General features: G+C 36.1%; 1 protein-coding gene across 1 annotated transcript; it reads right to left on the bottom strand.

Annotated features, from left to right (window-relative positions):
• Window positions 1–2,122: 2,122 nt before the first annotated feature.
• Window positions 2,123–13,607, bottom strand: LOC103583144 (kinesin-like protein KIF3A; the record flags this gene model as incomplete). The annotated part of the gene is made up of 5 exons (XM_008564545.1): window positions 13,471–13,607; window positions 11,655–11,661; window positions 11,055–11,328; window positions 2,375–2,519; window positions 2,123–2,228 (listed from the first exon to the last, which is right to left on the bottom strand). Coding segments are annotated over exons 1-5 (669 nt in total), but the record flags the coding sequence as incomplete, so codon positions are not given.
• Window positions 13,608–13,857: the final 250 nt, after the last annotated feature.

Raw genomic sequence — 13,857 nt, 5'->3', positions numbered from 1 at the left:
AGGAGGGAGGGAGGTTTCAGTAATTGGCCACAATAATCAACCACACTGTATATTGACAAAAAAAACCAGTTGGAATTTAATTTCTATAACAAATAAAGTTCATAACACTGAAACAATGGATTTCAATGAGAGCAGTTACTCCTCCATCCCAGAATGTTTTAGAAATGTGTGGGATAGTTTCTGTTTCACTTGAGGACATTATCAATATTTATAGGCAGAAACCAAGGATGTTAAACATCCTGAAATCGGTGAGATGGTCTCACCCAATGAAGAATTGTCCTACAAAATTTTGAATGTCCTGCCAGATATTCATGTGGGTGAAAAAAGTATTATAATACATTTTCCTAGACTCAGATAATTAATTATATCTGGGTCTCTATATGTAACATTAATTTGCAGATAAAGAAAGTGCTTTTCCATGGTAATTGTAACAACAACAATAATATAGGAATACAGGAAAACTGAGGAAAGGATTGTACTTCATTTTGCTCAGAATGCTACCAAGAGCAAGTCACTATTTTAAAAGACCGTGTCTCTGACAATAACACCAATCAGGGTGTTTATTATACCAACACAACACTCTGCATTTGTAGGTATTCCAGTCTTGGTGATTCTATATGCTTCAAACTATGTCATCATGTCATTGAAATGTGGTCATTATCTAAGTACTTACATACTGAAATACTAGAATTTTATTTTTAAATTACTTTTATTCTCCTTTACATTACCATAGGGCAGTACACTGATTTTTTAAATTATGTGTGTAGGTGGATTTTATCATTTATGAATTTTATTTCAGGATAGTCAAATGAGCATTACAAAATATATTATTAAAAAGGGATACTGGGTCTAATAGTATTGAGAACCATTAACAAAAATGTTCCTGAGAATAAATGAGGTCTATAATTACTGGTACAAAAATGGAAATGTTCTTTCCAAATGACTTTTTGCCTAAAAATGTGTGTGATAAATTGATAAACTTTTAGGAGGTAAAAAGCATAGAATTAACAAAGTATCCATAAAAACTAAAAATGACAACCTGCAACAAAGAATTGTGTTTCTACACCTGCTGTATACATGTTATCATTATAGAATAAGTTTTCATTAAGGTCCAACAAGTACCAACAATACCTAACATTGTATTGTTCCAAAAAGTCAGTTTATATAATAAACTTAAAAAGAAAAAAGCTAACATTTGCTGATTATTATGTATCAGGCACTGATTTAAATACTTTGCTCTAATTTGTTAATGTTGGCAATAATCCTATGAAGTAGATGCTATTATTATTTCCATTTTCATACGACAAAACTAAAGCTCATAGAGGTTAAGTAACTTGATCAAGATCACAGAGTCAGAATCCAAGCTAAGATTGGGATGGACCTTAATCAAGTCATGAAACCCTCCTAAATTTCAGTTTCTACATCAGTGAAATTAAACTGCTGGGAAGATTAAATAAAGCATGCACTATTACCACCAACTACTATTCACTGCACTGAATGCCTACACCACATTGTAAGAGCTCAGTAATGGTGGCTGTTGCTGTAAAATGTTGCATCATTTTACAATGGTGACTACTCTTATTCTACATACATTGTTTTCCTCTAATTATTTTACTGACAATGCAATTCGAATCAAAATTCCAATATAAATATTTTAAAGGCTAATCTTTTCTTGTCTCATATTAAAATATTTGGCAATATTGGGCCGGCCCGGTGGCGCAATGGAGAGTGCGCCGCTTGGGAGTGTGGCGGCGCTCCCGCCGAGGGTTCGGATCCCATGTGGAGACCGGTTCCCGCTCACTGGCTGAGCGCGGTGCAGGCGCAACACCGAGGGTTGCGATCCCATTGCCGGTCCCCTCCCCGGTACGGGCGCGACACCAAGGGTTACGATCCCGTTACCGGTCAGTAAAAAAGACAAAAAGGAAAAAAAAATATTTGGCAATATCTATTAAATATACCAATACTTTACCACTTGACTCAGCAGTCCTGCTTCAGTAATTTACCCTTGGATATGTCTGCACATGTATGAAATCATATATACAAGGTTACTTAAAATATAAAAAGTACCTTTTGAACAAAAAGGACCTTAATTTAGTAAATATTCTATTGCTTTGGAAAGTACCCCAATTTCAATTATTCTTACCTCTAACCTCTGTGTTTGATCCTTGCCCAAAAGGTCACGAACTTCTTCATTATATATTTCCAAATAAGACACTCGAACCAAAAATCTATAAATAAACATCATTTTTTAAAACATAAAAGACAATGTAATATTTATAAGAACAGTTTTTAAACATGTCTATAAAACTTATACCTAAGTGCTTTCCTATGTTTGTAGTTCTCAATATTACAAAATAAAAGAATTCTCTTTTACCTTGTATCACCCTCTGCTTTTGCAATATGACCAAATATGTGAGCAAATGAATTGGGAATGATTCCTCTAAGTTCAGGAACAGCTCGAACGCCTTCCATAGTAAAAGTTTTGCCTGTTCCAGTTTGCCCATATGCAAAAATAGTCCCTGAAAATGATGAATAGAATCAGTCACTTTTAAATCTAATGTTACATACAGAAAAACAGCTCTTAAAATTAATTCCTTTGACATTATGATGTAATTTCTTCCCTGATTCAAGATTTACCCTAGTATAAATTTCACATTTATTATCAACAATTACAATATGTACTCTGTGCCTTATGAACAAAGCACTGCTAAAGCATCAGAGTCAATGAGATATTTCTAATTATTAATCAAAAATATCCCAAGGCCTAAATGCAAAACTCTTATATATAGCTAATTATAAAAAATTTACTATAATGTATATATTAATTATTTATTGTAGACATTAAATTGGAGAATGTAGTAGAAGTACAGGAAAGGAATACAGGCTCTAGAGTAAAAGACCTTAGTCTGAATTCGCATCTGCCACTTTTTAGCCACATGACCTAGGACAAGTTATCTACCCAGAGATTGTCTCCTCAATGGTAAAATGGGGATATAACTACCCTACATTGACAGTAAGAACCAAATGAAACAATTTATTTCATAGCCAACATCATGCTTGGTAGAAAGCACCAGTAAATGGTAGCTTTTTTCTTAATCCTAAAATAATTAAGCTATAAGAAATAGGGGAACTAACGAAAAAGGTGACCCATTATGACAATTATTACAGGAAATTACAGATACAATTTATACTTTCTAAATACCTAAATTCATTCATTCGACAAATATTTACCTCACACCTGAGTCTGGCACTGTGCTAGGTACCAGGGACAGAGTGACAAGCAAGACAAACACAATCCTTAATCTTATGGTGTGTATAATCTTGGGGAGGAAATATTGGTGGAACAATTATAAGCATAATTAGTATTTAAGATTGAGAAATGCATAGTTCTAGATGGGAGTAAGGGACATAAACCAAGCAGGAGAACTGTTATGCGAAGAAGGGGGAGGAGGTCAGGGAAGGCTTTCCAGAAGAGATGAAGTTTAAGATAAGATCTGAAATACAAACAAGAATCAAATAGGAGCAGTGGATAGTAAGAGGCAAGAAAGAGAATGGAGATTTTGAGGAACTGAAATAAAACAAGAGTGGAAGAAACAGAGCTGGAAAAGGAAGGTGGATGCAGATAGAGCTAGAGAAACTGGCAGGGTCCTAATCACACAGGGTCACAAAGACCATATTAAAGTTTTTAAACCTTATTCTAAAAGGAAAGTGAAGCCATAGAATGATTTTAGTCAGAGAGTGACATCATGATCACTATGACTATACTGTGAAGAAAGAATTGGAAGAAAGCTAGAGTAGCTGTCCAGGAGACAGTGTAATATGAGAAGATATCCTAGGATGCGACAATATAAAGGAAATATGTTCCTTAACTAATACTATTCTATTCAGTTAACCTCAAATGGCATCATTTTTAGACTTTTTTGTGAAGATATATTAATCATATCAGAAGCCAGTTTTTACACATGGGAATAAAAGTCTTAATTTTTTCTTTTCTTTTTCTTTCTTGGGCAGCTGGTCAGGACAGGGACCGAATCCTGGATCTTGGTATTATCAGCACCACACTCTAACCAGGTGAGGTAACTGGCAGCTCTTTTTACTTTTTTTTTTTGGCAGCTGGTTGGTACAGGGATCTGAACCCTTGACCTTGGTATTAAATAACACCATGCTCTAACCAACTGAACTAACAAGCCAGCCCCTCAATTTTTCAAAGTGACAAAATATTTCAAACTCTGCCTTAGGAATAAAACTTAGTGCATTCAAAGGAGTTGAAAATGTCACGAACTCAGACTGTATTTTATATGACATATTGAATTATTAAGTAGATTACACATGTTATAAGGACAACAGCTAACATCACTTATCATTTGCTATGTGCTAGGCCACATACTTTAATTTACATGCATTTTAATTTTATTTTCACCCCAATCCTAAGAGGTAGGCAATATTTGTAATCCCATAGTTTAGGGAAACAGAAGCTTAGAGAAGTAACTTGTTCAATGTCCTGTATATTAGGCTGCTTGAAATTGTCTCACACCTCATTGATGCTCTGTTCTGGTTTTTTGTGTGTTTTCTATTTTCTCTGTGGCTTGTTTCTATTGGTATGTTTTCAAGTTTACTCTTTCTTTCATGAAGATCCATATTTCCATTTAATATCATTTTCCTTCTGCCTGAAAAACTTCCTTTAACTTTTCTTATACTGCAGGTCTACTGGGGTGAATTCTTTCCGCTATTGCAATCTAAAAAACCATTTATTTTACCTTTGTTTTTGAAAGGTATTTTCACTGGTATAGGATTCTATTTTGATGGTTCCTTCTTTCAATACTTAAAAGATATGAGGGGTCCTCCAAAAGTTCATGGAAAGATTCATATTATCTTTCAATTCTACTTTTCCACAAACTTTTGAAGTACCTTCATATTGTGCTACTTTCTTCTCACTTGCATTGTTTCTGACCAGAAATCTGCTTTCATTTTTGTCTTTGTTCTTCTATATATAACATGTCTTTCTTTCTCTGGTGGCTTTTCTCTTCTTTATCATTGGTTTTGTATAATTCGATTTTGATGTGCCTTGGTGTATTTTTCTTCATGTTTCTTGTGTTTGTGGTTCATCAAGCTTCTTGGATTTATAGTTTGTAGTCTTCACCAAATGTGGAAAAATATCAGCCATTATTTCTTCAAGTATTTTTGTCCCCAAAGTAGGTTTCAGAACAAAGAATATTACTGGAGATAAATAGGACAATTTCATAATGAAAAAGAGGTCAATTCATCAAGAAGACAAAAATCTTAAGCATTTATGCACCTACTCACAATTCCAAAATAAATGAAGCAAAAACTGATAAAACTAAAATGAATAGGCAAATCTGAAAATAGAGTCAGAGAACTCAATATTCCCTCTCAATAACTGATAGACCAAGTAGACTGACAATAGTAACTACACAGAAGATTTGAACATTATCAAACAAATTGGCCTAATGAACATTTATAGAACACTCCATCCAACAAGAGCAGAATACATGTCCTTTTCACGTACACACAAAACATTTCATAAAACTAAACTACATTCTGGGCCATAAAAAAAAGTCTCAATAAATATTAATTTAGAAGATTCAAGTCATACAAAGTATGTTCTCTGACCAAAATGGAATTAAATTAGAAATCAATAACAGAAAGATCTCTGGAAAATTTCAAAATATCTAGAAACTAAATAATGCATTTCTAAATAACCCAGGGATCAAAGAAGAAATGAATAGCTAAAATAGAAAGTATTTCGAACTGCATAAAAATGAAAACATAGTATGTCAAAATTTGTGGGATGCTGCTAAAACAGTACTTGGGGAATAATTTATAGAATTAAACCCCTATACTAGAAAGGAAGAAAGATCTCAAAACCATGACCTCAGCTTCTACCTTTTAAGAAATAGAAAAAGAAGAGCAAATTTAACCCAAAGTAAGAAGAAAAGAAACAATAAAGATAAGAGCAGAAACCGAAACAGAAAACATAAAATATAGGAAAATGACTAAAACCCAAAGCTGGTTGCTATAGTTTGGATATGATTTGCCACCACCAAAACTTATGTTGAAATCTGATCCCCAATGTGGCAGTGTTGGGGGATGGGGTCTAGTGGGAGGTGTTTGGGTTATGGGGGTGTACACCTCACAAATAGATTAATGTCCTCCCTGGGTAGTGAGTGAGCTCTGGAGAGAATGAATTAGTTCCTGCAAAAACTGGTTGTTATAAAGGCCTGGTACCACCCTCCTCTCTCGAGCTTTCTGCCAGAGTGGAAGCAGCCTGAGGCCCTTGTCAGACGCAGTTGCCCAATCACAGACTTTCCAGCCTACAGAATCATGAGCCAAGTAAACCTGTTTTCTTTATAAATTACCCAGTCTCAGGTTTTTTTTTTTTTTTCTCCTTTTTGTCTTTTTTACTGACCAGTAACAGGATCGCAACCCTTGGTGTCGTGCCCGTACCGGGGACCGGCAACGGGATTGCAACCCTCGGTGTTGCGCCCGCACCGCGCTCAGCCAGTGAGCGGGAACCGGTCTCCACATGGGATCCGAACCCTCGGCGGGAGTGCCGCCGCACTCCGAAGCGGCGCACTCTCCAGTGCGCCACCAGGCCGGCCCGAGTCTCAGGTATTTTTATGACAACACTAAAAACGACTAAGACAGTGGTTCTGTGAGAAGATCAATAAAAGCAATAACGCTCTAGCCAGAGGAAAAAAAGACAAGACACAAATTACCAATATCAGGAATGAGAAAGGTTACATCACTACATTCTGATATACTAAAAGAATCATAAGGGAACAATATAAACAGCATTTTTCCAATAAGTTTGACAATTTAGATGAAACAGACAAATTCCATGGAAGACAAACTACCAGAACTCACTCAAGAAAAAATAGATAACCCAAACAGCCCTACATCTATTAATCAAATGTGTAGTTTAAAACTTTCCCACAAAGAAAACTCTAAGCCCAGAAGGCTTCACTGACAAATTCTACTAAACATTTAAAGAAGAAAAATACTAATTCTAGATAAATTCTTCTAGAAAGTTGAAAAGAAGGAAATACTTCCCAACTCACTCTATGAAATTTAGCTCATACTGATGCCCAAACCAGATAAAGACATTACCAGAAAACTATATATTTATATCCTTCATGAACACAGATGCAAAAAAAATTTTTTAAATTTTAACATATCAAATCTAACAATATACAAAAAGGATAATACATCATGACCAAGTGGCAAAGCTGGCTTCACATTCAAAATTCAATCAATGTAACTGTCCATGTTAACAAACTTAAAGGGGAAAAAAAAGATGACATCAATACGTGAAGGAAAAATTGCATTTGCCAAAATCCAATACACATTCCTGAAAAAAAAAACTCTCAAAGAGATCTAAGAACATAAGGGAACTTATTCAATCTGATAAAGTATATCTATGAAAAAAATCTATAGATAACATCATACTTACTGGTGAAAGGATAAATGCCTTTTCCCTAAGATCAGGAACAAGACAAAAATGTCTACTCTCACCACTTTTATTTAACATTTACTGGAGGTTCTAGCCAGTGCAATCAGGCAACAAAAAGAAATTAAAGGTATAAAGATTAGAAAGACAGAAGAAAAACTGTCTTTATTTACAGTCAACGTAATCTTGTATGCAGAAAATCCTATGGGCCGGCCCGGTGGCGCACTGCTATAGTGCGCCGCATGGGAAGCGCGGCAGCGCTCCCGCCGAGGGTTCGGATCCCACATACAGACCGGTTCCCGCTCACTGGCTGAGCGAGGCGCGGGAGCAGCACCGAGGGTTGCGATCCCGTTGCCGGTCCCGGTCCGGTACGGGGGCGACACTGAGGGTTGCGATCCGTTGCCGGACACGGAAAAAGACAAAAAAAAAAAAAAAGAAAAAAAGAAAATCCTAAGTAATTTACACACACACACACACACACACACACACACACGCACACCCCCAAAAGAAACAAAAAACAAAAATCTACTAGAATTAATAAGCAAGTTTAGCAAGCTTGCAGGATACAAGGTCAACATACAAAAATCAATTGCAAACCACAATGAGATACCGCTTTACACCCACTAGTATGGCTATAATCAAAAAGACAGTAAGAAGTTGTGGCAAGGACATGGAGTAACTGGAAACGTCACACATTCCTGATAGGAATGTAAAATGGTACAGCCACTGTGGAAAACAGTTTGACACTTCTTAAAAGCTTAAAAAGAGTTACCATATGACCCAGTAATTTCACTCCTAGGTATGGAGGTACTTCAAAAAGTTCATGGAAATATTCATTTTATCTTTTAATTCTATTTTTCCACAAACTTTTTGGAGTACCCTTGTGCATACTCAGGAGAATTAAAAACATATGTTCACACACAAAACTTGTACAAAAATGTCCAAAGCAACATTATTCATAATAATTAAAAAGAAGAAACAACCCAAATGTTCACCAATGGATGAATAGATAAACAAAATATGGTATAGCTATACAATGGAATATTATTTGGCCATAAAAAGGAATGTAGTACTGATACATGCTGCAAAATGGATAAACCTTGAAAACATTATGCTAAGTGAAAGAAGCCAGCTACAAAAGGGCACATAGTGTATGATTCTATTTACATGAAATGTCCAGTCTAGAACAGGTAAACTCATAGACAGAAAAAGCAGATTAGTGGCCCATAGATATGTATAATCAATTATGTTTCAATTAAAAAAAAAAAGAAAGTAGAATACTGGTTGCTTGGCAGGGGTCTGGGGGGTAGTGGCAGCAGGCAGAGGGTATTGAGAGTGACTGTTAATGGGTACAGGGTTTCTTTTTGGGGTGATAGGAATGTTTTGGAAACAGAATAGTAGTGACAGATGCACAACATCGTCAATGTTTACTAAAAACCTATGAATGGTACACTGTAAAATGGTTAAAATAGTGAATTTATGTTATTTGAATTTTACCTAAAAAAAAAAACCACCTAAAAAAATAAAGTGCATTTCTATATATTAGTAATGTACAATCCAAAAAATGAAATTATAAAAACAATTCTTTTCACAATATCATCAAAAAATACCTAGAAATAAATTTATCAAAAGAAATGCAAGACATGTATGCTAAAAACTACAAGATATTGATGAAAGAAATTAACCAAGACATGTTGAGGTCTATCCCGATGGGGCTTTTCCTGTAGCCACACATCGCTGGAAACACCTCATAGAGTAACTCTGTGGTTCTGCTTTACTCGTAGGACTACTTGTGAGATCTGTGGGAAGAAACTATAAGACAGTTGAAAAAGAAAAAAAAAAAAAAGAAAAATTAAACAAGATATGAATAAATGGAGAGATATATCATGTCTATGTACTGGAAGACTCAATATTGTCAGAATAACAATTCAACACAATCATTATCAAAATTCCAGAAGTTATTTTGTGGAAATTGATAAGGTGATTCTAAAATTTATATGAAAATGCAAAGGACCTAGAAAAGGCAAAACAATTTTGAAAAATAACAAAGTTAGAGAATATATACTACCTAATTTTAAAATATATAATAAAGCTACAGTAATCAAGACAAGATAGACATGAATAGACACTCCAGAAATAAGCCCACACATTTGTCATCAATTGATTTTTGACAAAAGTGCCAAATTAATTCAATAGGGAAAGTATCAACAAATGATGCTGACAACTGGAAATCCATAGGGAAGAAGAAAAAATAAAGGAAGTAAAGAGAGAAAGAAAAAGAATGAAGACCCTTACCTCACACCATATATAAAAATTAACTCAAAATGGATCACAGACCTAAATGTAAGACCTAAAACTATAAAACTTCTAGATAAAAATACAGGAGAAAATCTTTGTGGCCTTGGGTTTGGCAAAAATTTCTTAGCTATATCACCAAAAGTATGACCTAGAATGAAAAAATTGATAAACTGGACTTAATCATTATCCTAAAGTTTTTGTCTTCAAAAACACCATTAAGAAATGAAAAGACAAGCCACAGACTGGGAGAAAATATTTGCAAATCGTGTATCTGATCAAGTATTTCATTTAAAATATATAAAGAATAAAAAGACAGCCAACCTAATTTTTAAATGGGCAAAATATTTTAAGAGACATTTACCAATGAAGATATGCAAGTGGCTAATAAGTACATAAATGGATGCTCAACGTCATTAGGGAAACACAAGTTAAAATATAGGCTATCACTATACATCCTCTAGAATGGCTGTAATTTAAAAGACTAGCAATCCAAGCGTTAGCAAAAACGTGAAGAAACTGGAACCCTCATACCATACTGGTGAGGAAAAAAAAAAAAGTATAGTCACCACTTTGGAAAATGGTTTGGCAGTTTCTTGAAAAGATAAACTTATATTTACCACATGATCACACAATTCCACTCCTAGGTATCTATTTAAGAGAAATTAAAAAAATATGTCAACATAGGGCTGGCCAGTTAGGTCAGTTGTTAGAGTGTGGTGTTATAACACCAAGGTCAAGGGTTCAGGTCCCCGTACCAGCCAGCCGCAGGAAAAAAAAAAAAAGTCTGCATAAAGATATATAAATGAACATTCATAGCAGCATTGTTTATAATAGCCCCCAAACTGGACACAATCCAGATTTCCATCAGCTGATGAATGGATAAACAAAAGGTGATATATTCTTACAATGGAATGCAATTCAGCAATAAGAAGGCATAAACTACTGACATATGCAAAAGATGGATTAACTTCAAAAACATTATGCTAAGTGAAATAAAATAGTTAAGAAAGATGACATATTGTATGATGTGATTTATATGAAATCTCAAGAAAAGGGCAAAACTATGGTGACAGAGAGCAGATCAATGGTTGCCTGGGGATGTGACTGCAAATGGGCATAAAGGAACTTTTCGGGATGATGGAAGTGTTCCAAAACTGGATTGTGGTTATGGTTTCACAACTGTATATATCTACTACAATTTATCAAACTGTACAGGTACAATAGGTAAACTTATGGGGCATTAATTATGCCTTGATAAACTTGTTTTTAAAAAATTTAAGGTACTCACCATTGTAGCCTTCAAGAACAGAATCAATAATAGGTCTTGCAGTTAAGTTGTAAACATCAAGTTGTTTACTCTCTGGTCCAAAAACAGTATCAAAAGTAAATGTCTTCGGAGGTTCATTGGAAGAATCAGTCTTATGTACAGTGATAGTTCCCCTCATCTCATCCACACTGACAGCCTGTTTGTAGCACATTGATTTCTCTCTCTCATTGAGGGGCCGGCACCTAACAACGACCTTCACATTATCACAGCTTTCTGGCTTCTCTGATTTATTGATCTGGTGGAGACAATATTCACAAATAATGAAAGAACATTTACTTTTACCCTTAACAGATTAAATATTGATTTGAAAAAGGCTACTTTGCCATCTCAGTTCCTTACACATATTAAAGATTTCATAAATATTTGTTAAATGCAATGAAAGATCTTATGTATATAGAAAACCTTATTAAAATATATGAAGAGGAAAAGTTACTTTTACAATACAAAAAAAGAGGAGAGAAAATCTAATTCACATTTGTAGTAAATGCTGTACAAGCAGAAAATGAACCAGTATATTATAGATTGCCTTTCTGTATAAAAGTCTCTGACATCTTCTCTTACTTCCTGCCTGGAGGAAAACACAGTGAACAACAACAGATTAACAACATTAATTCAAGAATATAGTAGGTCCTTTGTACCCCTCAGACTACAGTTTTATTTTCTGTAATGCATTAGTAAAATGTTTTTTTTTAGTATATAATATATCCATATATGGTTTATCTTCTCTACAGAAGACAACAATAAATTAAAGCCAGAAAAGAAAATCCAATGGTAGGCAGAGAAAAATGGTTAGTATGACCTTACTTTATGAACATTTGAATATAATTTCAATTTTTGAAATTTTATATGATTAATAATCTATATTAAAATACAATCCTATTATTGAAGTGAAGAAGTTCAACAGAATCGTTGAAAAGATACTTGTTAAATTCCTACTGTTTCAGATACTGTTCTAAGCATTAAAGAGAAACAAATATAAGCCATAATCATTGACTTTGACATTGTCATTGACAAGTAACAGAATATATCAATACAATACACTTCTCTCCATTTCTACCTTCATCACCCTAGTGTAGGTTACCATCATCTTGGCCCTGGATTATAGCCTCCTAACTGTACTCCTGCATCTAATTAGATCACCCTACTGTCTGTTCTGAACACAGCAGTCAGTGTCAACACAAATCTAATCATGTCATTCCACTACTTAAAACTCTTCAATAGTTTCCCACAGCTCTTAGGACAGAAATCAAAATCTTTAAGGTGGTCTGTAAGATCTGGCTCTTGCCTATGTGTACTCCTCTGGGCTTATTTCGTAAGACACTCTGCTTGGTTCTTTCAGCCATAGCCACACTGGGCTTCTTGGCCTTTTTAGTCACCTTGCTCTTTCGCACCACTGGCCTTTCCATGTTTTGTTCCTTCTGCCTAGAACATTCCTCACTCTGCTCTTCACTTAGTTAACATCTACTTATCCTTCAGATCTCAGCTCAATAGCCACTTCGTCTGGAAAGATTTCCCTGACTAGGTCAAATACTTTCATAGGCTCTGAGAACATCCTGCTCTCCCCTTGATGGACACAATTTTACCGCTGTTTGTTCCTTATTTGATTAATGTCTGTCTTTGCCTCCACAAGAGGTTGCAAACAGGTAGTAAAAGGGCTGAATTCAGCTCACAGATTTCTTTTGTTTGGCTCATAGTATTAAAAATCTTTTGAGTTAGTTGTTAAAATTGAGAAATCTCACAAAAATAACAATTCTAAAGACTTTTAGGAAAAAAACCAGAGGATCTGATATCTGTAGGCTAGCTTTCTCACATGGCAACACTTTCCAATTCCCCAATTTCTACTTCTATCTATTGTACTTCAATTTCCCATTTCTACTTCTATCATACGCCATCTACCTGCTTCATTCATTAACGTTGTCATCTCTGTAAAGGTGTATGGGTTTCACCCATGCCCAAGAAGGCACGCTTCTCTCTTTCCAAGTTCAAGAACCTGGCTGGTTTTGCTCAATATTGTATCTCCAGTGCCTAGCATGTGGGTGGTGCCCAACATTTATTGAATGCATCAATAACTTGAAAGCAATGCACAGAAACAAATACAGAACATCTAACGCTAAATGTCAAGCATTGTCCTTCAAGTCTCCTGTGCATTATCTTTTTTCACCCTGATAACAACCCCATGAGGAAAAGTTTAATTATGTGGGAACTACGGGCCCAGACAGATTAAATAATTGTCCGAGGCCTCGCAACCAGTAAATAACCGGCATGGCTCAAGTTTTCCCCATGACCCTTTATTGGAATACAACTCCCCCTTATTAAATGCACTATAACAATGTGAAATCCTAGAACCTACCACCCCCACCCACACAAAGACAATTACGGGTTACATTCTGCACCGTAAGCTAAAGAGCCGCGAGAGGCATGACAGCTGGAGCCTAGGAGAGTCCGAGTCCGAGTCCGAGGCCTGGAATACCGGCTTGGCTTGGCGGCGCAGAGGCCCCACGAGGTGCACGGCATCCAAATAGACCCTCCGTGACCGCCCCCAGCGAGCAGGGCTGGGAGCCAGAACGCATCCTCCCGCACAGCGCCTTTATGTCAAGCAGCGCAGGCCCCAAGGATGCAGCAGCGACGACGCCAAGGCCTGCCCCCGGACCCCTCCCAAGGCCGGCTGGATGGCCACGAGCCCCGGGCCGAGCCGCCAGGGTCCCTCACCGTCGAGGCCTGTCTGGCCCGGCCCTGCCCCGCCTCACCCGGGCCGCCCGCCCGC

This window comes from Galeopterus variegatus, unplaced genomic scaffold (assembly GCF_000696425.1).
Source record: "Galeopterus variegatus unplaced genomic scaffold, G_variegatus-3.0.2 Scaffold20050, whole genome shotgun sequence".
Classification (NCBI taxonomy): domain Eukaryota; kingdom Metazoa; phylum Chordata; class Mammalia; order Dermoptera; family Cynocephalidae; genus Galeopterus; species Galeopterus variegatus.
Note: the sequence above shows the minus strand (reverse complement) of the source record. Positions and strands in the feature narration are given on the sequence as shown.